Genomic DNA, 25,154 nt, shown 5'->3' on the forward strand with positions numbered 1-25,154 from the left:
GAGAAGGCTTTTCTTTATAAGTGTACCACTCACCTCATCCGGTAGAGGTTCGTTGATTGCCCACTTTGAGCCTGGCCCTGTGCTGTGGCCTGGAAGTGAACAGCCCTGCATGACCGTACGACCTAGTGAAGGAGACACACACGTAAGCCGATAATTTTACTCTAATGTACTATGAAGTAAGAGAAATCACATTTATTTAAGATAAAAACTCAGCTAAGGTAGCAGAAGTGAGTTTAAAAAAAATTAAAAAAGTTTGCAGACTATGTACACAGTGTAGCATCATCAATTTGAACAATCTCAATCCTGGATTATTATTATTATTATTATTATTATTAAAGATTTTATTTATTTATTCATGAGAGACACACAGAGAGAGGCAGAGACACAGGCAGAGGGAGAAGCAGGCTCCATGCAGGGAGCCTGACGTGGGACTCGATCCTGGGTCTCCAGGATCACGCCCTGGGCCAAAGGCAGGTGCTAAACTGCTGAGCCACCCAGGGATCCCCTCAATCCTGGATTATTAACATGAGAGTCACTGAATGATCCTATTGCTTCATGTGAAGGAAGAAGTAAAAACAGTATCGGTGCTCTGGGTATCTGGTACTTAAGGCTGAGATGAGTAGGCAGGCTTTGTTTGGGTGGCCATGTGGATGAAATCAAGGAGTGGGGATAAGTAGAAGCATTATTCAAGTTATTTTGTAGGTCTTGAAATTTGGGACCCCCCTGGAAGACATCTCTTCAGCTTTGGCATATGAAGCAAGAATAAACATCAGCCATGTTTAGCATAAAATAGAAAGACCAATAATCCAGCTAGTGTCTGAGCCGCTGAATCTGTTAGTAGAAATAAAGAATAGGCCACAAACCCAATGGGAGACAGTTTATTGGAAGAAATGCTTTCAGATTTGCAGTCTATGAGAGAGATCAAGGGCTAGGAATGAATTTGGACTCAAATGCTGGTTCTTCCACTAGCTGGGTGGGTGAATTCAATAGGCAGCAACTGCTCTGGGCCCTTGCTTACCTGTAACACGGGGGTGATGGTAGCATTCATCGCATTCCTGTGGGGATTCAGATCTGTCCAAGTGCAGGATTGTTGCTCAACACTATAGTTGTCTCTCTTGAAACAATATAAATACTGAAGAGGAACAGCTGTCTCCAGAATTCTTTGAATGTTCTAATTCAGTTTGGGCATGTGGACATTACATAGCCCACAAAACAAGATTCTAATGTTAAAAACAACAACAATGAGCATATGCTAACCCTCCACAAAAAACAACGATTGGTTAAAAAAACAAAGTCTTATGTATTCAATGTTCTGAATCCTGCCGCATTGCTTATGTGTGGGTGGGGGAAGGGAGGCGGTGGGGAAACTGCGCCAGAATTCCCCACTGGTAAGAGAAGCAACTTAGAAACCTGGTTTTTTGCCTACTCCTCTTCCTCCTCCTCCTCCTCCTCCTCTTCTCCTTTTCAGAGAGAAAGAGAGGGGAAGGAGGCAGAGGGACAGGAAGAGGGAGAGAGAATCTTAAGCAGACTCAGTGCTGACCTTACATCCCAATGGGGGTGGTGGTGGGGGGCCCTTGATCTCACAACTCTGAGATCTTGACCTGCGCTGAAATCAAGGGTCAGGCACTTAACCACCCAAGTACCCTGAAACCTGTTAACTTCTTAAATGATACTCTTGTCCTGTTCTGATGGGCATATAGGAATGATTCCCTTGCTTCAAGACTCATTGGCCTTGAGGTGATTTCTATATTAACTATAAGACATTTCTAAAAATGTTGCACGGAACTGAATTGACAGTCCTTTCTGGCATCCTTGCGTACTGAATATCATGAAAATGCATGATGCTCATTTTTGTTTTTCACCACTTTGCTGTCTTTGGTGTGAGAACCAACTACTGCTGTGTTGGGTGATGAACCTCACATTAGGAAAAAAAATATCTTTCTACAGTCGCCATTCCTAAGCTGTCTGAGCTGCAGCCCCTGGGGACAGATATTTCGGAATATTCACGAAGATCACAAGGAACTTAAAATTGCTTAGAAGGTTTCTGAATCCAAGGCACAGCAACTCTTTGTTTTGCTGAGTTTTCCTGCTAGTCCTTTTGTGTGTTTACGTTGCTTTTCTAAAATAGATAAGACAAGTCTCCATTAATTCAGATTGTGACTTTAATTGATACTCATCACCCCAGACTGTTGGACAGGGACTTGGAAGCCCTGGAACCTATTGTCAGGGCTTCCATGGACTTAGAGTTGCTTCAGGCTTGTGGCTTGATCTTTGTGCTTTTAGCCATGTGTAAAATGAGATTATTTATCAATGGGAAATTTATCAGTTTCCCAAAGTGCTTGGGATTTGTGAAGGATTCTTTTTTTTTTTTTGGATTCTTTTCACTTACATAATTTTTCCCTGGTTAATGGAGTATATTAATGTAGAGTTAATATAGTCATCTCTAGAGAAGAATATGTCTCCAGCAAGCATTCAGAGGCTGACCTCCCTGGGGCTGGGCCCTGGGTCTACCTTCTTTCTAAAGTAAAGAGAATTCCTGGAGTTGACTGGGCTGTCTGACTTCAGAGGCCCAGATCAGAGCTCTCCTGCTGGCCGACTCTGGGCAATTTACATAATCTGTGTGAGCCTCAGTCCCCCCCCCACCCCCCCAGGATGAAGTGATGGGAATGATGATGATACTATTTCAGAGGGTTGTTATGATAAAAATGAGATAATGAAGCATCTGTACATCCAACACAGAGCCTGGACCTCACATGATGTAGGCTTTGTAAGGGTCCTTTTTTTCTCCTCGTTCTACACAAATTGAGAAAGAATAAAAAAGAATTGGCAGATTTCAGTGCAATTACCATCTTTATAGCTATTTTTTAATCTCAGCTTTTATTCAGCTCTGTGGCTGAAAACAAAGCGAGATAGCTTGGTCTGAGCACCACATTGGTTCCCCAAAGCTGAACTGCAGAATTGGAGAGACTTGGTGGACCTAACTCAGGCTGGTGTTCTTTATAGGAAGGCTGGCTCCCAAAGAGGAGCTAAGCAAGACTTTGGAGGTGTGATCTGGACATCAGCATTTTTGTTTTTTTTTTTTTGTTTGTGTATATCAGCATTTTTAAAAAGCTCTGTAGGGACACCTGGGTGACTCAGTCATTGAGGCTGAGTCGTTGAGGTCGTGATCCTGGGGTCCTGGGATCGAGTTCCACATTGGGCTCCCCGTGAGGAGCCTGCTTCTCCCTCTGCCTGTGTCTCTGCCTCTATCTCTGTGCCTCTCATGATTAAATAAGTAAAATCTTATTTTTTATTATTTTTAAAAAAGATTTACTTATTTATTCATGAGAGACACAGGCAGAGACACAGGCAGAGGGAGAAGCAGGCTCCCTGCAGGGAGCCCGATGTGGGACTCTATCCTGGATCCTGGGATCATGCCCTCAGCCACACAGGCATCCCTAAATAAATAAAATCTTAACAAAATAATAAAAAATAAAAAGCTCTGTACTCTCAATGCACATCCAGGTTAGGACCCATGGCTGTAGGCACATTATGTTCTTTGCCATGCCTCTGTGCCTTTTGCAAATGCCTAGACTGAGCATTCTTGCCTTTGTCACAGGGGGGAAAAATTCCTACTTATCTTTCAACCCTGAACTTGAGTGTGTCCTGCCCTGTGAGATCTTCCCCCTTTTCCTCACTTCCCACAAGCAGAATTGTCAAATTGCTCCTGCATGCAAATACCTACTGTACCATAGACTTAGCTATTTCCTAAAGCATATTCTGTGTTGAAATTATTTGGCAACTAGATTATGAACATTTTATAAAAGTCCATACACATACATATAAAAGTCCTTTTGTGTAGCAAAAGGTCTGAGAGTATGTCCACCAAATTATGAAGGGATCTTACCTCAGAAGAGAGGGATATGGGCAGAGGAGGATGCTATTTTTTTGTTAATATGTACTCAGTTTACTCCTACATTGCTGTAATTTTTAAATGACTCTGTATTATGATTGTAGCCCAAAAATAGTTATTTAAAAGAAGAAAGTATTTTTTTTTTCCTGGCATTTCCTCCAAAGGGGTGACCTCTACAGGTCATCTCCGTCATCACCCTGATTTTGGACAGTGTTTTTCCTTCTCACGGCCCTTCTCCTCCTGCTTTTATTCTCCTTCCTTTCCACATCCCTGTGCGTCCAGAGGTATGTTTAGATGGCAGTGAAGGTACAGCATTTACTTTCCTCAATCTCAGACTTGTCTTGGTGCCATAAATAGGTGCAGGTCGTCGCACCTTTTCTAAATGCCTCTTTATTAAGCTGTTATAAACCTGAACAGGTGATAGGAAGAGAAAGACGGTTTTCCTGCTCTAACTCTGTGTATCTTTTCTTATGCAGGTAAACAACGGAATTGAAGTTTTGAAGGATGGGTAAAGACTTTCGTTATTATTTCCAGCATCCCTGGTCTCGCATGATTGTGGCTTACTTGGTGATCTTCTTTAACTTCTTAATATTTGCCGAGGACCCAGTTTCTCATAGCCAAACAGAAGCCAATGTTATTGTTGTTGGAAACTGTTTTTCATTTGTAACAAATAAATACCCTAGAGGAGTTGGCTGGAGGATTCTGAAGGTGCTTCTATGGCTACTTGCTATTCTCATAGGACTAATAGCTGGGAAATTTCTGTTCCATCAGCGTTTGTTTGGTAAGTACCCATGAAATGTAATGTTGATAATTATTGAACTCTATTCCTCAAGATAGAGCGCTGTTATTTCTAAATGCCAATTTAGGATGCATTTTGGTTTGCCCTACAGCCTTAATTTGTGATGCATGGTTGTAGCTGGGTTCTTCCGCTATGCTCTGTTCAATTGTGTACTTTTCTATGGCCTAAGGAAAATTAGCATGAGGTCAAATTAGTGCTAAACTTATTTTCAAAAAATGGCTTTAGAGCTAAAATTAATGTGTGTGTAATCTTATAAATAAATAAATAGTACGTAAGTATATTATCTTAAAGAGTTTGCCTTCATGTCACACCATATTTTCATTAAAATAACTTAATCATTGCTTATGTATTTACATATATTGTTCATTCTGGAAATCGAAATGGTAACTCTACCATTTCACCTTCTTTTTTTTTTTTTTTTTGAACATTGGCTTTAGGATGCTTATTTTGAGCCTGTTCAACCAAAGGACAATTAGTATAGAACAAAGACACAAAATTAGTTTAAGCTGAAGAAGGTAATTTACTGTAAGGATACTGGGATATTTCACAAAGACCAAGGATAGAATTTATTTTGATGCTTGGGATAAATGGAACCTGGGGCTTGACTTCTATCAGGATCCTCTTTATCCCAACTTTTCTGTTCAATATCTGTTTTATTCTCTTCGCACTGGAAGATCAGTTTACATCTACTCAGAGACATTGGCTTGATTCTCTTGGTCCTAAAGTTTAAACTCTTGGAAAAGAGACTAATGTTGATCCAGTTTGAGTGTGTTTTCCACCTTTTGCCTAATTAATTTTAGCCAGGAGATGGGCAATATTTATCCAGCAAATATTCATTGATCACTCATTAAATGCCAGGAATGATTCTAGAGAGTGAGTCAAAAAAGCAGGGTCTATGCCTTCATAATAACTTACATCCCACGGTAGGGAGAAAGACACTAAACAAATTAACGTATAATATACAAAGAGGTGATAAATGCTATGGGGAAGAGAAAGTTTTAAATGGCTGGGCTAGTTAGAAAGAGAACTTAGTAATAAAACATTGAGTTTAGTAATGATAAGATCATAGGTGACACAGAGTGTGTATTTCCAATCTAGAAGCTTGGTTAGAAACAGATGGCAATGGTTTAAGGAAAAAACAAATGAAGAACAGATATGCACACATGTAGTATTACTTATATATACTTCTCAATCTCTACTCAAATTATGGTCACGTGTTTCTATTACATAAATTTATAAAATGTACATATTTAAGATTTATTATATATGTACATAGTTTGGAGCAGTTTGGTGAGAAAATGAAAGGAGATAGGAAGTTGCTAAAAATGGAAGAAGGAAGGATTTTGTTGTTGTTGGTGGTGGTGATGCTGGTTTTGAAGAGGAAGATTAATTGATCTTCTTGTCATTTTGGGGGAAAGGGCTAGATTGAAATGAAGATAAAGACATAGAAGGAGACCATCTCTGAAGGCTTCTCTGCTTTGTGACTTAGGACACAGATAGAAATAATGGCTCTAGTGAGGACAGGAGGAGAGACCTTAGTTCCTCCAAAATTGTCATAAGAGAGATAAAGGTTTGTATTCTAATTGGTACATTGTCGTGAAGCGGTAGAGAGGTAAGTGGTATTCTGGTGCTTTCTATTTCACTATGAAGAAGGGAGAGCTAAAGATAAAGGTGGATGGATTGGATGATGCAAGGGGTTTAAAAAAGTGGCTAAAATTTGGAACAGCATAGATACTAGCTGACTATGGACAAACAAAAGGGTTACTGTTGATCACATAGGGCTGCTGGGGTTAGCCACTATAAATTGGAATGACATCAATATGAACTGCTAAGCAGTTTTCTTTATGAGAGCTCAGTCACCTGGAACTGAATTTGAGGGTGATTCATCTGGGTGGGGACTGCTCAGGCTTGCTGTATTGGAAACAAAGGATGGAAAATAAATACAGGATTCTAATAAAAAAGTTATTGTTTTGATTAACAGGGGGTCTGGCTGGGCATGGAAAGGAGGTAAGGAAGATTGATGGTGTGGGAGGAGCAGGCAAGGACTAGAGGTTTGGGTAAAACTGAATAGGTGAAATGGAAGTAAGAAAAGGGAAAGGATTTATGGATGTAGTGAGATGCCGTGTTGTAATGAAGGATAGCCATTCGTTGGGGGGTGATTCCCAACTATATTGTGGCCTTTATGAGTGCCAAAGCGAAGTGCAAAGACAGGTCATGGCAGAGAGGGTATCTAGAAACTGGGTGTTAGTTGGGCCATCCACCAAACACTGAACAGGCGTGCTGTTGTGCATGACATTCATAAAGATGGAAGATGTTAAGGGTGGGGGGTGAGTGGGAGAGGGTCAGTTTCCAAAAATGGTTCAGGAGTGCTGGCAGACAAAACAATAAATGTCTATGACAGGCAATGACCGGATGTGTTTGTAATCCATTCCAGAAATTTGCTCAGTGTAGAAAGGTAAGGCAAATTTAGACAAAATATCCAATTTGGAGAAAAGTTATCTACTTATATTGAGACTGATGAGAATCCTATCAATGCCATGGTATTAATAATAAGGGCAGATCATTTGGCTCTGTAATTTCTACATTTTATTGTTATTCTATTATAAAACCTTATGTTTTATAGTAAAATCACATTTCATTAATGGCTTACTTTTATTTCTCCTCTTGGTATAAATAAATTAGCCTTGAAAAAAAATCAGTCTGGATTTCAAGTGGTATGTTGAGTACAAATTATTTTGATAGTGCAAAAGTATGTCCTATTTTTTTTTTTTTTTGCTTACTATAGGAAAAGATTCTATAATATAGTTAGCTTTATCACTTCTGTTTGGCTTTATCACTTCTATTCCTTGTTTTTCTTACTGAAAATCTGTGAAATTATATGGGATATTAGAGAAGGAATCATAGCCTTTTGCAAATCTTGGTGTTAAGTGGTGATAACTGGATTTGTGACTGAATTTTCTAATGAACTCCAAACTTATCTTTTCCTTCTGTCTCCATCTCCCTTCATGGCCATTATGTCTTCCTTTATTCACAAAATGGTAACCATTTGCTCCTAATGGTTCTGTCCTTCTCCATTAATTTTGGATTTTGCTACTGGAATATATTTTCTACATGGCTAGATGGCTCCTATTACCTACAAAATAAAATCTAAGCTCCTTTGATTGGTATCCAAAGCTCTTGATGATCTACTTACTCCTGCCTGACTTCAAACGTGGTCTCTTGACATTCCACACTTTTAGAATTATTTGCAGGTTCTCGAACCTGCTGGGTTCTCTCATGCCTCTGTGTCTTTGTATACGCACCCCACCTTGTGCATCATGTTCAATCCTCTTGTTAACTTGTTGATTTCTCCTTTTCCTTTACATCCAAGCTCAAGCATTGTGTCCTCTTTGACACTTTTCCTGACTGCCTCCTGTCAGATGTTGTCTTCCCTCTAACTCCCACTTGTGTCTGCTTGCAATAAAGAATATACAGCAGGGTGCTCTGGAACTGACAGCCATGCAGCATAAGAAGAATTTAAAATTTAATGCCAGCACAAACATTGTTCTAATTGGCTTGGAATGTGATGAATGTTCCATCCTGTTCCCAAATAACTAGCATTAATACATATGTCATTTTTTAAGAGATCGTATTTAAACCTTTAGCAGTTTTCAGGTGCAAGCTTGTGGTGGGTGGTGGTCATGGTGGTGGTGGTGTCTACGTGGGGAGGAATGGGATTGTTAATTGCAAGCACAGAAATCTTGTTATGGAAATTGGGGTGGTTTATAAAATAATCAGAATCATTTTGTGAGATCAGTTAAACAGTTTCTTTTTTGTTAATTCTCTTATGAAATGCCAAATAAAAATATTGAACAGAATGCCACTATTCCTGAGGTCCCTGGGTGGCTCAGTGGTTGAGTGCCTGCCTTTGGCCCAGGGCATGATCCTGGAGTCCCAGGATCGAGTCCCACTCGGGCTCCCTTCATGGAGCCTGCTTCTCCCTCTGCTTCTCTCTCTCTCTGTCTCTCATGAATAAATAAATAAAATCTTTAAAAAAGAATGCCACTATTCCTTTCATTGCCCCTTTCATTTCATTAACTTGTGAGTCTTCCCTCATTTATCATTTATTTTATTATGGAAAGTCTCTTCTTAGTGGACTCCGGAAGCACAATACCTTATTGCCCAATTAAAGCGCGTATGAGGAAGAGTGATAAATCTGTGAGCGCATAATTGAATCTAGTTTGTTGGTTGATTTTATTATTATGAGCCATAAATATTACAATTTTGTTGCTATTGAGTTAACTGCATAAAACTTCCTCATGATTTATAATTTGTAATGGGAGTTATCCCAAACAAAGATGGTGACTTGCAAACTGGAAATTGCATGTTATCAGAAACACAAATGATTTAAATTACCCCCTCTCATCTTTGCTGTATGATTGGAATAACGTGGGAGAGTTGGTTTTCCTACATTAGCACTAAACTTATGGTTTCAGGTCAATCACAAATCCCAAATTTCCGAAATGTGGCAAAAATTTTGGAATACGTTAGAAATCACAATTAAGGGCAGCCCAGGTGGCTCAGTGGTTTAGCGCTGCCTTCAACCCAGGGCATGATCCTAGAGACCCAGGATCGAGTCCCACGTCAGGCTCCCTGCATGGAGCCTGCTTCTCCCTCTGTCTGTGTCTCTGCCTCTCTCTCTCTCTCTGTGTCTCTCATGAATAAATTCATTAAATCTTAAAAAAATCACAATTAATACTATTTAGAAAAATATCTTTAGGTTTATTACTGAATCCTGTTGAGGTGAGTTATTATATTTGGATTTATGAAAATTGAATCCCATTTTTTTTTTGGAATACTCTCCCAATGCCACTTTAGTGGATGATCTCATTGTTTAAAAAAAAATAAGTATAATGCATCCTACATTTTTGGAGAATTATACATTATACATGGGAGAAACCTATGAATAGAGTAATCCAAAGATTTCTGATGAAAAGACTTGTATTTCTAATGATAAGACTTATATGAAGAAATAATCTTACTCAAGAAATCATTTTTATTCCAAAATGGAATTGAAATGATTTATAAACCATATACATGTGCTTAATACAATAGGAATAGGAAAATGAGGACCACAGAAAAGAGAGAATTAAATGTGTTTTGATTTCATAAGGTTTGTTATGTGGTTTGTTTCACGCTTCTTGGAGCCTGGGCAAAAGGGGAAAGGTGATATATGCCTTTGGATATCAGAAATGATGGAAATTGAATGTTTCACAAGGGAATCTTTCTTTGCACTAAATTTTGGAGTTCCCTTGCCCTAAATTCTGGTAAATAATTTCTTTTTTCTTTGGTTTGTATGGGAGATGCTGGGTAGTGAAGTAGCAAAGGCAGAAATGGATTTCACATTCTTGTAACTTAAAGCAAACTTTCATAAAAAATTAGAGTGTAACTTTTAAGCATAAGAGCAATTCTGTGATTTTTTTTTTTTTTAATTCTCTAAAAGCAGTTCTGTGAAGTGCAGAGTGATCAGGGTCCAGGTAATGCCGTCTGATTGGATAACTCTATCCAAGCATGAATCTTAGGCCATCAAGATTGTGACAAATGTTATTTCTCAAACAAACTGCTCCTGCTGTTTGTCTTTCCTATTTTGTTTCCTAACTTGTGAAGAAAGCCTCTGTTGGGGTTTTCTGGATGGAGAGCAGAGGGCAGGCTGACTCAGGATGAGTCGACAGGTATAGGATATGAAAATGATTCAGAACCTGTTAATATTCCACAGTTCCTTTTTTAAAACAGACATAGTTGTGTATGTAGTTATTTGCATAATTAGTTTCACTAATGTCTGGTTTCCTAGCTATACCAGAAGCTTCACAAGGGCAGGGCTTATGTTGTGTTACTAATCATTTAATCCTCGGGCCTGAAACAATGCCTGGAACACAGTAATATTTGATAGGTTTGAATGAATAAATAAGTTAATGTTCCTTTGTCTTTTACATGTTGTCTTTGCCAGTGTTGCCTTCTTATTGTAAGCTATAGAGGGTATTCATTTGCTCATTCATAAAATATGAGACATGGTCTCTGCTCTCAAGGAATTTAAAATCGGGTTAAAGAGACACATATGCATAAAAAATTAATTAGTCTGATAATACAAGGAAGTGCATATCAAATATCAAATGAATAGTCCAGACTGTGAGAGCTATGGGAATTCAAGAAAGACATCATGGTGGGCCAGGAAGGTGAAAGAAAGCTTTGCTGCCAGCGTGGGATCTAAGCTGAGTCTGAAGCATGAGTGGGATGAAAATAGTCAGATATGATGCAAAGAATTCATTACAAATTTCAGGTCACGGGGTAGATGGTGTGAGCCAAAGAGATGAAAACAACTTAGCTTTTTTTGGAGTTGGGAAAAAAGAAGGAAGTCATGCTCATTTTGAAGAGAGGGAAAGGTTTGCATTAGGAAGGAGCAGGAGATGTAGTAGAAGGGCAGGTTGAGTCTGAATTCTCCCTTTGGTCTGTAAGTGCCAGTCTCCTACCTTGCACTTTATCTCTTCCGATGTGGTATTTGAAGCATTTGAACAAGGTAGGAGATGATGACAAAAATCTCATGAATCAGAATGAGGGAGAATCTTGTGGGGGTTGGAGAGGGGCAGGTTAGGGGGTAGAAAGGGAAAGAGGAAGGTATTTTTGGAGCCTCTTGCAGCCCTTCAGGCCACTCTGGCATAGGGGTGGAACAATGGGCAGCAGGATAGGGACATGCAGAACCTGGTGAAGCTTCAACAATTGATGGGATCTGAGGGGGTGAGTAGGGTGAGGTTATAGGTAACTAGGAGATTGGGTGGGTGACTCAGGGAGTGATTATTTTATGAAAAAGGAAAGAGGAAGTCATTAGGAGAATCCAGTTAGAGAAGATAATGAGTTTAGGAAATGGTGGGTTCAGGTGATAAGAACACAGGCAGTGGACCATTTACCTTGAATAGTGCTCAGAACAGCACAGTATGGGTTTGCTGAACTGAATCCAGGCACACCATTTCTTATCCAAACTTTGAGACCAGGTGTGTTTCAGAATTCAGGACATGTGCCTCTATTTGGTAGCTGGCCCTAAGGGGCTGAGAAAATACTCCATTATCAAGCACGTTGGCATAACCATAGCTGGATATATATATATTCAAATGAAGTAGTGTAAAAAAATAAAGGCTGTAATCAGCATCAAATCAGTTCAGGTTAGGTTTTGCTGCTAAGTGAATTCAGTTTTGGTCAGGTCTTGCCAAGAGATCAGTTACAAAGATCAGGGTCTATGGATTTCAGCATTACAGAAACTGGGTAATGGATCTACACTTGACTATAAGCAACATTTCTTACACGTTTGGTTTCCCTAAGATACCCAGCTGTGAAGAAATCATGATGTTTTTAGAAGCCAGTGATTAAAAAAAAGAAAGAAAAAAGAGTGGTTCGACTGATAACTAGACGTCTATGAAAGAAGAATGCATGTTGAAAGTGGATTTTCCTTGTGTTGATATTATGCTAAATTTTAATGAGTTTGCAGTTTTCTGTGTACCTAGGTCTGCATTGGTTTTAAGTAGGAAGTTCTGAATGAAACATTCTCAATACATCCAGAAATTTGAGAAGACAAATTCAATGATTTTTTCTTTTGTTTTATTTTAACAAAAAGGCCGTTTTCCATAAAATACCTAGTAACTCAACAATGTTCTATCGTTTAATGAATGTAATAAAGCCAAATGCTTGTTTTCTATTGTCTTAGCTTTAAGTCTAGTCTGAAATTCTTTTCTTTGTGTTTGAGCTACACATATGATTTTATCATTTCCAAATAGAAAAGATTCAGACATCCTGGAAAGTGTGGGCAAGATAGTCATGGTGACACAGGAGTATCAAAACATGAAGAAACAGATTTAATCATATATTTAGGAAGGAAAAGCATTATTATAATTAATGGTGTGAGTGCCATTACATGGTATTCCATTAATGGTCTGATACAACCTCCTTTGTGTTAATTTGGGATCTGAATAGCTGAATAGTGTAAATGACCCTCAAATTTATATCTTGATGGTTGATAATACATTAAGAAAATGTGTATTTATTACTGCTCAGGGTGATTGTCAACAGTTGATTATTTAAGTATTCTCAAATAAGGACTTCCTTTTGGAGGAATTACTTGAACAAATGCCATATATGTAGCTAAATGCTACTTAGAGAGAATAGCTATAATTTTAAGCTTTGTCTTCTCAAAATACTGTATTTGATACTCATGAGGGTCATTATTCAAATGTCTATTACCATCTTCATTCTCCACCAATGTACACCGAGTGCCAGAACCTTCATTTCGCTTACACTTGAGTTGTCAACACATAATTCCTTTTTGTAAAGTAAAATCATTTTGGTCAGAAATAACTGCAGAACTCAAGTTAGAGAAAAATGTTATTCCAGTGCTTGAGAAACATAATGAGAGAGAGAGAGAGAAAAAAAAAAGCAAAGCTTTTGACATGAGAGGTTCAGAAAGGTAAGCTGAGACATGATTGATATTTAGGATTAAAATAATCCCCAAGGAACACCCTCTTTACAGGGGAATTTGACGTCTAAGAGTTAGTGAAGTTGGTAGCCCTTTGCAAACAAATCTATGCCATTTGACATTCTGACTTACAGAGCAGGAAAGGAAGATGAGGCTGGAAATGCTAGGTATCGGGCCATTTCATCCCACATGTCCTATTAGGGCATCGTCAGTAGTTCACAGAGCAGCTGGTTGCACATCCCTTGGCACTAAAGGGCCATCAGTGGCAGCTTTCTGTTCGCTAGGGTCGCCTGGCTGCTCTGGTTCCTGTAGGACAGAGAATACAAACATTGTAAAAGGCCTTAATAAAACTAGCTCAGGTTAGAGCGTTGTGATTCAGCAATTATTAACCAGGTACCTTTCCCGATACTTTTACTGGGCTGGATACAAATGAATCATCAGAAGGCTAAGGCACCCATTCCTTACCAGGTCCGGTCATTGCCTCCACTTCCTCTTCTCATTTCTGACCTACGGTAGGTGAAGGTAGAAATTTCTTGGGAAAGTGACTAGCCAAGGCAATTGCAGCAGGCAGATCCACGCACGTGGTGCTGAGAGAAACCACTTCGCTGAAGAATGAAATACCAGTGGCCAGGGTGGAACTTGACAGCTGATTAAACAATATAGAGTCCCAATGGAAGCGAAGAGTGCTTGATCCCTTGACTCATTTAAAACCACATTGATAAAAATTGTTTATTGTTCAAGTAAAGGATCAACAGTCCTAGGTGGGAGAGGAGTGTGATTTGAGAGGGCACTGATAAATAAAAGTTTTCCCTGGTTTGATTTCTTTTCTCTTTTATTAATTCCTCAAACTAGATCATTTATTGAAGATAGTTTCACTGGGCTAAAGTATTACGATACTTGGGAAGTATGATGAAACTAATGAGGATATTCATTGGCAGATCTAGGTCCAAAGAGTAAGTGTTGGCAGGTGGGAAAATGTAGGAGAATGTTCGGATGTGGTAGGGGTGCAGGATTGCTGATGCTTTGCAGGATTCTGGATAGAAGGAGGGAAAGAAAGGCCATTAGAAGACCTAGGGTCCACAGGGGGTCAGGCTGGAATAAGGACACTTGGCCTCTCCAAAGACAAAGTAGCGGTTTCCAAGTGGTGGCCTTCAAGCTGTATACTGGATTTTGAGTATCGGTGGTGGTCAAAGCAATTCTGTTGTTGTGATTTGTGTTTTTATTGTGGCTGTGGCCCTGACTTACTGTCGACGGTTAAACAGAAATGTACAGTGTTGAGTTGCGTGGCTCCAAGGTCATAGCAAATGCCAGCAGTGAAATTGGAACATAAATTGAAGCCTCCTGATTCCCAGACAGGCGCCTTCGCAGGCATCCCAGATGGCAAACTGGCAGCAGGCGAGCCTTGTCCGCCTCAGGACTGGGTTGTGCTAGGCCACTCCCTACAGCTTCGCTCCACTTAGTGTTCAGGGATTTTTTTTTTTTTTCCTGGCACCATCTCCTGCCTGCCCAGCCCTCTCCTTTGGGTTGTTGTCTAGTTCCAGGACAAAGCCTGTCATTGCTGCTGACCCAGAAGATGTCAGCACAATGCTGCCTGGCCTTGTAGCCATCAGTGATCTCACGTTCGGTATTGGGCTTTACTTCTTTCTCCAATTCAAGAGGAAATGTGATTGCACATCCAGATTTCCCTGGACTAGTCCATGCTCCTTAAGATACTTTGCATATCCTCAAGGACATGCCCGTTGAAATGGATAGACCAGCTAAAAGTAGATAAGTATATACACACACAGAGGCTTCAGGGAGCAAGTTCCGGTAGCCCAGGGAAGTTAGCATTTGCATTGTAAATTTTTAAACTTCATATTTCCTGCTGTCTCAACATTCTTACAAACAGGCTGTGAGTACCCCACCCGGGAGCCCAGATACACCAGTGTGATAAGGCTGGCCTCTGCCCCAAGTCCTCCTTCTTGCGTTCCTCCACTGTGACCTAGTGACCTTCAGAGACACTAATGAAATCCTCTTGCACCTTTTGCTTGTGTGCTCCTGACCCCCATAAAGACACTTGCCCACTGTTCTTACGGCTCTTGATTCCCCACCTCCTTGGTTGAGCCTGCTGCCTTGGCCCTCCAAGTCTCCTTTCCTCCAGTGGGGCCCCCTCGTGGCATGTCTCTTTAGGACTTGTAAGTATAAGAAATCTCATTTTCCTCTCCCTCTCCTGTGTACCTTCCCTGGCCATATAGGACTGACCATCTCATGAAGGAATACAGAGCAGTGTTTCTTGTTGCTTCTTGACCTGTCCCCTCTCTCTTTTATATTCTTCTCAGGGTATTCCTATTTGAACTGCATCATTTTTCGGTAACATCACTGACAAATACATTGAGTACCCACCATTTGCAGGGACTAGGTGCCATGAGACGCTTGTCTTTCAGGAGCTTTGGTGAACGAAGGAGATTAGACACAGACATATAAATATACGCCTGTAATGGGACTCTGATGTCAGCATATGATAATTGTCTTACAAGCGGCATGGGCAGTCTATTCTGAAGGAGGCGAGAAGTCTTTCCCAACAGAAATGATCAAATAAAGCCTTCTAGTAGGAGTTCATGGGAATGATAAAATCTTACAGTGAGTGGCTTTGGGGAGCGCTTCCTTGTTCCATTTTCAGCTGGTCTCTGAGTACCTCTAATAATGGCGAACTCACCATCTCCTAAAGAGTCTGGGTCTGATCACTGTTTCTGCAGTAATTCTTGTGTCTGAACTTGAGCTGTGACTTACAGCTCCAAGAGAATTGCATTGGAGGTAGGAGGGCATTCCAAGCTGTAGAAATGTCAAGTACACAGTTGTAGGGAAGGAAAGGACAACTGGTTGTGAGGTAGAGTGTGTGTGTGTGTGGGGGGGGGCAGTTTTCCTACTTTGGCAGACTTGGATCTACTGGAGGCTGGGAAGGGAAGCTTCGAGGCAAATTGTGCAGAGTCCTGCATTTCAGGTTCAGGAGCTTAAAATTCATTCTGAAAAGAAGAGGAAGCCATGGAGCATGTCCCTCTTTTTCAAATTTTGGGTTACAAAAATAGCACAAGCTTGTGAATAAAACAAAACAATAACAAATCAAACCACACCCCCATATTATATGAATGGAGTCAGAGAACTTAAAAGTTTTGGATCACAAGAGTGACATGAGCAAAATAGTATTGCAGGATGATGGTGGCAGGATGACTGGCTTTGAGGTGGGGAGAGTGCTTCAGTCACTTGGGTACACCTGACTTCAAGTGATCGGGGCTCGATTTAGAAGTGGCAATGAGAAAAAAACAAAAAAAAAAAAAACAACAACAACAAAAAAAAAAGAAGTGGCAATGAGGATGGAGTGGAGGGGAAGGAAGGAAGCACGGGTGTGAAGGAAGACCTGATAGTGCAAGCGCACGCTTCTCTTTTTAAAATTAACATCTTCATTTTAAGAACTCTGCTCCCTGAGTCCATTGCCATCATTTACTAAACATAAGGCGTATTTCTAAAATTAGAAACAAATTATAGTTAGATCATTTTACCTTGTTTTCCAAGCTTATGTAAGGAATGAATGTATTATTCTGGGTATTTCTAACACTAGAAGTGACTTTAAGAAAAAGCAGATTTTAGGTACCTGGGTGACTCAGTGGTGGAACATCTGCCTTTGGCTCAGGTCGTGATCCCAGGGTCCTGGGAACAAGTCCCACATTGGGCTCCCCGCAGGGAGCCTGCTTTTCCCTCTGCCTATGTCTGCCTCTCTCTATGTGTCTCTCATGAATAAATTAAAAAAAAAACAAAAAGCAGATTTCTGTTCACAATTAAACATCTCAAGTTGTAAGATATTGATGCCACTGAATTTCCTTTTTGAAGCTTAATGTTTGCCTGAACTGGTTCACTGTTTTGGATCATGCTTATTGATTTGTCTCGATTCACTTTCAATGTACAGGGGCCTCAGCAATCTAGGACTTGATTTTTTTCACTCAGTGAGTACATATTGAGCATTTTCTAGGCCCTGGGGCTCCAGCATTGAAGAAAACAAAGTCCCTGCCCTGACTGAGCTTACACTCTACTGGCAATAGATGGACAATGAAGAAGGAAGTTATTATATATTATGGCAGACAGCAATAAATGCTGTGGCAATGAGCAAAGGAGGAGGACTTGAGGGAGGCCTCTGGGAAGTTGTGGGAATTTCCTCTGATATGGTGACATTTGAGCAAAGACCTGAAGGCGATGAAGGATCAACCAGAGTAGCTTTCTGGGGTAATGTGACCCAGGATGAGGGAGAGGCAAGTATCAAATTCCCAAGACAAGAGTGTATTTAAGATGTTTGATGAACAGCAAAGAGGCCAATGGCTGGAACAGAGTGAAGAGAAAGGAGAGTAGGAATGCGGATGGGATGAGATAGCAAGATTATAGGCATTTTGTTGTAAAAAGCCCTTTCCCTTAAGTAAAGGGAAGCCGTGATAAACAAATTTTTCTGACCTTAGTCAAACTTTTAAGACCTTAGTTTCTAATACAGACATACTGCAAATTGGTATTTTAGTGAACCCCTTGAACCCTGCTTCCCAGTTTACTCCAAGATGATGCACAGTCGATGATTTTCATTCTGGAAGCTCCTTTGCTCAGAACGCCCCTTATGGCTCCTTTATGGGAGTGCTCACCCCATGGTCCTCCCTCCAGTGGGATATGGAAGTGAAGAAAGCTGCTTTTTATGGTGGGTGAATTATTTGATAATTTTAAAGACTGTCTACCCTGTGCCTGTCCCCCATCCCTGCTGGCAGTGCTAACTCTGTAATGGTATTTTTAGCAGTGGGGGCGGGGAGCTGGTCCTGGAGGCAGCAGTTGTGAAGGCGGGCTCAATATTTGTTTCTAAAGTTCTGACTCTCAGATTACCCCCTAGGGTAAGAAAAGCACCTTTCCCTAGTGATAAGTAAACGTTCTGTCCTTCTGTCCCTGGGAAGGGGGCTTAGGGGCTCTTCTTGTGTTTTTTTCCTCATCCCTCCTGCCATGAGTCTGTTAATTTAGCCACATGAAAAATGACCCTTTCCATTTATTTCTAGTTTGTTCTCCTGCTTCTATTTAGAGCCTAAACAGATTACTGGATTCAATCCCTTCCACTGAGTTTTGTAAACACAAGCATTTACCAATCCAAGCGTTTAAATCAGGACAGAGGATTTACTTAACAGCTGAATTCTTGATGATAGATCAAATTGAATATGAAAGAAGAATATTTTTACTCTTCCTCAGAAAACTCTCAGCAGGGGGTGGAGGAAGAGTTTTAGATACAATCCTCAAGCAAGTCTAGATATTTCACCCTTAGATATACAAGAAAGGTCAATAAAATAGATGTTATACATTCACTCAAGAGGTATTTCTGGAGCATCTGTTCTGTGGGAGGCAGAGTTCTAGGCATTGGGGATGCAACAGTGAATAATAATAACAACAGCAGTAACAAAACACTCAAGGTTCTCGCTCTCATAGATTGTACAGGCTGGTGGAGGAGATACAGACAATGTGGTCATTCATTCACTCCATCAAATATTTGTCTCACGCATCTCTGGGACATCGTGGGGTTGTGCTTCTTGGTCTTGTGATTAGCTCTGGCTAGTTAGGTGTGAGCAGGGGTGATGTGTGGCATTTCTGAGCTGGAGTATTTAATTTGCACACATAAGATGCTCCAGCTTTTTTTTTGTCTTTTCCTTAGCCATCCGCTGTATTCCAGGTAGTCGCTGCTCTGGTTGTGAGTCTCAGAGTGAAACCAATGCAGGGTAGGTTCCTTACTGGGCCCTTAATGAACGTGACTTTGAGAAAGAAAGTAGAACTTTGTTGTTTAAAGCCCTTGAGATTTTGGAGTTGTTTGTTATTGTGGCATAACCTTGCCTACGCTGAGAAAGAAACAACACCCCCCCCCCTTTTTTAAAGACATAATTTCAGATAATGGTGTAGTCTATAAAGGAACTGAGACAGGGCCCTGTGACAAAGAATGAGACTGTGACAGAAAACGCTTGGGTGCTTCGAAGTGGCTCCTCTCAACTGGATCATCAGATTAGCTCCCATTGAGGAGATTATATTGGAACTGAGTGAGACCTGAAGGATCAGAAGGAGCTAGTCAGGTGAAAATCCAGAAGATGCACACTGTGAATTGCGGGAGTAGGAAATGAGAAATCCATGAGTGGTGGGAACATTCTGTACATTTGAGAAACATCAGAGGTGTTTGTGGAGCTTCTAAACAGGGAGGGGGAGGAAGGAGGAGGAGGATGTGGGAGTTACCAATGTGGGCCTTGGTAGGTCATGGTAAAGAAATTTTATTTTATTTTAAGAATAAAACACCCTAGCATTTTGAGCAGAGAAATTACAGAGGATTCAGGTTTTTATAGTGACTATTTGAGTTGCTCTAAAAAAAAAAAAAAAAATGGCTGTATGGGATGAAGCATGAAAGCAGGGAGACAAGCTCCTGACTGGTAGTTGGAAGATGGCTGCATTAGTCCTGGTGAGAGGGTGTGCTGACTTGATTCCAGATGGCAGCAGTGGATGGAATCAACATGCATTGTGAACGCTGATCCCACAGGATTGATAATAATATGGATGTAGGCAATCAACATAAGATTTAAGGACGTGTGTGTGTGTGTGTGTGTGTGAGAGAGAGAGAGAGAGAGAGAGAGAGACAGAGAGAGCATACGAGAGAGCAACTGGCTGGATTATATTCCTATTTAACAAAGCACAGAGATTGGGGGAAGAAAAGATTTGGGGGAAAAAATCAGGTTTTTTTTTTTTTTTTAAATCAGGTTTTTATTTTGGACACATGGAGGTTGAAATGCCTATCTGTATACTCATGCTTATTCAATACAAATTAAGTATGTATGGGGTTCTAGTTCTTGTAATATGAAATAGCTTGTATCAGACTAATCTTTCTGTAGATAAAAATTATAACCTCTGAGTCCCCTCTCCCCCAAATGAGATAGCTGTTTGAAGGCATTGGAGAAAGCCCAAAAGAAAAAAGAAACAGATGGGAGTGGAGTGGGGTGTGTGGGCAGGAATTCAACCCTGATAAAAGAGAGCCATACTGGTGAGATCCATGTGTACACAGCTTTAACCCTGAAGGCACTCCTCAGCCCATGAAGCATGGGGCCAGTCATAACTCCAGTAGAAAGCTCAGTTCTCTTGATTTGTGGACCCAGAATATGGAGTTCTGCGCTGGTAGAGAGTTGGAAAATAATGAGGGAAATCCTGGAAAGGGTAGACCCACAGAGTGGGGAGACCCAAATTTTACATATAAACTTGGCTTAAGTCCTTGACTAGCTCTTAGCTCTGCACTCTTGGGGGGAATCTCAAGAAGCCCAGAAGAAACACTAGGTGGAAGGTTGAAAGAGCTGAACAGAAATTCAAAGACTTTCTGTTGAAATCCCAGAAAGGCTGTCCTTGAAAAATAAAGATTATGTCCTAGGGCTATGGAATTTGCCTCAGTCCTGAGGAAAACAACCAACATAGAACCATCCTAACTAAGTGTAAATTCAAGCCTACACAAGTTCAGAGTGATTAGCAAACAGTTTCAGTGCTTTGTACAACAACAACAGCAACAAACTAACACTTTTCAGAGGAAGATAACAGAATACAGAGTCTCTACAGTGTATTATCTGTAATGGCCAGTATAAAAACTACATTTGCAAAAAGCCCACAGCAACAACAAAATACTTAAAAATCCAGGACAATGTGACCCGTAATCTGGAGAAAAAGGAGTTAATAGAAATGAACACCTAGATGATCCAGAAGTCAATTAGCAGACAAGGACATTTATTTATTTATTTATTTATTTATTTATTTATTTATTTAGATTTATTTACTTGACAGAGAGAGGGAGTATATGTAGCCAGAGGAGGGGTAGAGGGAAGGAGAGGGAATCCTAAAGCAGACTCCCTGTTTAGCACGGAGGCCAGTGTGGGTCTGTATCTCAGGACCATGAGATCATGACCTGAGCCAAAATCAAGAGTCAGATGCTTAACCAACTGAGTTCCCCAGAGGCCCAAGCAGATAAACATTTAAAGCAATGTTTGTGTATTGCTCATGGGCGAGTAAGGTAATACAAAGAAAAACAAAAGTAGTTTCATAGTCAAACTACTGAAAATCAAAATAAAGAGATGATCTTGAAAGCAGCTAGAGAATAATCACATTTCTTTTTTTTTAATTTTCAATTTTATTTTTTTTTAAATTTTTATTTATTTATGATAGTCAGAGAGAGAGAGAGAGAGAGGCAGAGACACAGGCAGAGGGAGAAGCAGACTCCATGCACCGGGAGCCCGACGTGGGATTCGATCCCGGGTCTCCAGGATCACGCCCTGGGCCAAAGGCAGGCGCCAAACTGCTGTGCCACCCAGGGATTCCCAATAATCACATTTCGTACAGGGGGAATGATGATATGACTGATGGCCAACAACTTATCATAAACAATGTAGAAAGTAAAGATACTTTCTGACCTAAAGATACTTTAAAGTACTGAAATAAAAATTTCAAACCAGAATTCTTTATCCAGAAAACATATATTTTCAAAATGAAGGCATACTAAAGACATTTTTCAGACAGATAAGACATTTATCTGCAGTAGATCTGTACTAAAGGAGATGCTAAAAAAAGTTTCTTTGTTGGGAGAGCAGTGAAACCATAGAGACACTCAAATTTATAGGAATGAATGAAGAGTACTAAGTCGTAAATATGGGGATACATTAAAAGACTACCTGTTCTTTCTTTTAATTTCTTTAAAAGGCAACTGAATATTTAAAGGAAAAGTTATATTTGGGGCTTTATAACATAATGATTTATATGACATAACAATAACAAAGGATGGAGATAAGCGGAATTTTACTGTTGCAAGGTCTTTGCGTGTTATATACTCGATGGCACATTATTTACCTTAAACGGTGATTAGTTAAGAAGACATGTTGCAATCTTTGGGACAATCGCTGAAAAATAGTACAAAGCAGATAGATGAGAAATCTAAATGGAAGTAAGTTGGAATACTGAAAATTATTCTATTATGCCAAAAGGCAGGAAAGCAGGAACAGAGTAATAGTATGCAGATGGGACAAGGGTAAAACAAACAGCAGGGTGGCGAATCTAAACCCAAACATCTCTATAATTGAATAGCATGCAAGAAACCTAAACATTCCAATTATAGGCAGAGATTGTCAAATTGAATTTTAAAAAGCTTTTTCCAACATACACAAGCAATATACTTGAAATACATAGAATAGTTGAAATTAACCAGATGGAAAATGAACATATCTTAAAGTTAGTATAACAAAACTAGTGTGAATATATTAATCTCAGACAAAACCATGAAGGTGTTTCATTTCAAAATGATGAAAGGAGGGATGCCTGGGTGGCTCAGCGGTTTAGTTCCTGCGTTCTGTCCAGGGCATGATCCTGGAGTCCTGGGATCGAGTCCCACATCGGGCTCCCTGCATGAAGTCTGCTTCTCCCTCTGCCTGGGTGTCTGCCCCTCTCTCTCCCTCTCTGTGTCTCTCATCTGTGTCTCTCATGAATAAATGAATGAAATCTTTAAAAAAAAAAGATGAAAGGAGTCAATTCATTTGGAAGACCAATTCATCTGGAAGTTGCAGCCAATTCATCTGCAACTGTAAATATATAGGTGCCTAACTATAGGGGTTCAAAAGATCTGAAGCTAAAACTGACAGAAGTAAAGAGAGGAAATAGCAAACCCATATCATAGTTGTGCAATTCATTACTCATCTCTTAATAATTAATAGAACTAAATTAGAAAAATTAATAAGGTTATATAGATGATTTTGAAACTGTCAACCACTTTGATTTGACATTAACAGGATATTAAAACAAAATATGTCAGAATATACATTCTTTTCAAGTGGAACAGAGCATTCACTGGTAGACCAAGGTTCATCCTTGTCTAAGGGAGAATCAAGAATTCATTTATACTTGAACCATACTTGAGACTATACTTGGACCATACTTGGCACATAGAAAAAGTCTAAGTGAATTTCAAAAGATAAAATCATACAGAGTGTGTTCTCTGACCATAAGGGATTAATTAGAAATAAAAAAAAATACACAATACAAACACACATACACATGCACACAATATTCCAATATTTGGAAATTTATTTTTATTTATTTATTTGATTTTTTTAAAAAAATAATTTATTTATTCATGAGAGACACACAGAGAAAAGAGAGGCAGAGACACAGACAGAGGGAGACACAGGCTCCATGCAGGGAGCCCGATGTGGGACTTGATCCCGGGACCCCAGGATCACACCCTGAGCCAAAGGCATACACTCAACCACTGAGCCACCTAGGCGTCTCAATATTTGGAAATTTAAAAACACTTTTAAATACCTATGGGTCAAAGAAGAATTTATAAGAAAAATTAGAAAATATTTCTAACTGCATGATGACATGTCAAAATATAAGGAATATAGCAAAAGCAGTGCTTAGAGGTAGATTTATATTTTTAAAGCTTATATTAGAAGATAGGTTTTAAATCATTACTTTAAGTTCCCATTTTCAGGGGTTTGAAAAAGTAAGGCAAATTGAACCAAAAGTATGTAGAAAAAAGGAAATAATAAAGAACAGGAAGACAAAAAAAATGTAGAGAAAATTAACAATTCCAAAGATTGACTTTTTAAAAAAGATCAACAAACTACAAATTGCTACTAGGATTGATCAAGAAGCAAAGAGAGAAAACACAAATCAAGGTGTGTTTTGAATGTTAAGAATTCAAGGGGGAATATCACTACAGATCCTAAACAGGTAAAAAGTATAGGGAATGTCAATTTATTTACGCCAATAAATCCCCCAAATGCCAAAAAGACATAGACAAATTTCTATCAAGAAATTGATATGTAGTGAATGAAATTGACACGAGAAGAAATAATCTGGATAACTATATATCTATATAATTAGAAATTGAATTATTGCCCAAAACCTCTCTACAAAGAAATTTCCTGGCTTAACTGCTTGTGATGTTGAGGACTTGTAGGTGTTTTCCTCAAAGCAAAAAGAGAGAAGCAAGGATTGATTGATTCATTGATTTATCACTTGTATAGTGTTTATTATATTCCTGGCAGTGACTCAAGCACTCTACAAATAACTTGTTAGACATGTGTGGTGTTAAGGACAAGTAGAGATGAAAGAAAATTTCAGGACCATTTCCTATGTAATATATTCACCAGAACTGATTGCTTCTGGCTGTTTTCTGCCCACTGGTGACAAAAATTTGTGGTTAAACTGGAGCAGGCTTTCAAATGTGTATTCTGATGGCAAGAACAATCAGTGTTTTATTCTCATTTTCTCTTTGCATGCAGAATAGAAAACAATTGTCAAAAACCTGAAAGCGGAGGCCCAACTGGACTTTCTCTTCTGTTCTTGCTTCATCATTTTCTGCCTTTTCACCTCCTTCTGTTTGTTTTCTTACATCTCTACATGTTAAATCTTATCTGTTTTTAAAATTTTACTTCAAGTGTTAACCCCCGGTTAACATGGCTTTGTATAAACCCTCATTATCTTGCATATCAAAGGGGTTTATTTTTTTAATTTTTAAAAAAAGATTTTATTTATTTATTCATGAGAGACACAGAGAAAGAGAGGCAGAGACACAGGCAGAGGGAGAAGCAGGCTCCACGCAGGGAGCCCGATGTGGGACTGGATCCTGGGACTCCAGGATCTCACCCTGGGCCAAATGCAGGTGCTAAACTGCTGAGCCACCCAGGGATCCCCTTGACGGGGTTTAATAAACATTTCTTGAATGGATGCCATGAATAGATGAATGAATCAAGGCAGGTGTCTATGTGTTGGTTGAAATGAAGAAGCAACTTCCTTGTTCAGCTTCATCCTCACTGTATCCTGGTTTTGTGATTGGAAATTAACTCTGAATAAAATGTCTAGTTTGGCCATCTGCACAACAGTGGCTAGTGTTTAATACAACGATTACAGGGCAATTT

The 25,154-nt window shown here is 39.6% G+C and overlaps 1 protein-coding gene across 2 annotated transcripts in view; it reads left to right on the forward strand.

Annotated features, from left to right (window-relative positions):
• TMEM117 (transmembrane protein 117) overlaps positions 1-25,154 on the forward strand; it is a 467,289-nt gene that overhangs the window by 7,784 nt on the left and 434,351 nt on the right. The window contains exon 2 of one of the 2 annotated variants that reach the window (XM_041736431.1): positions 4,369-4,673. In XM_041736431.1, coding sequence (XP_041592365.1) covers positions 4,397-4,673 — 277 coding nt within the window. In that variant the 5' untranslated portion in view covers positions 4,369-4,396. Of the gene's footprint in view, positions 1-4,368; positions 4,674-25,154 lie in introns of those variants that run through there. The other variant, XM_041736432.1, reaches the window with a different exon arrangement.

This window comes from Vulpes lagopus, chromosome 21 (assembly GCF_018345385.1).
Source record: "Vulpes lagopus strain Blue_001 chromosome 21, ASM1834538v1, whole genome shotgun sequence".
Classification (NCBI taxonomy): domain Eukaryota; kingdom Metazoa; phylum Chordata; class Mammalia; order Carnivora; family Canidae; genus Vulpes; species Vulpes lagopus.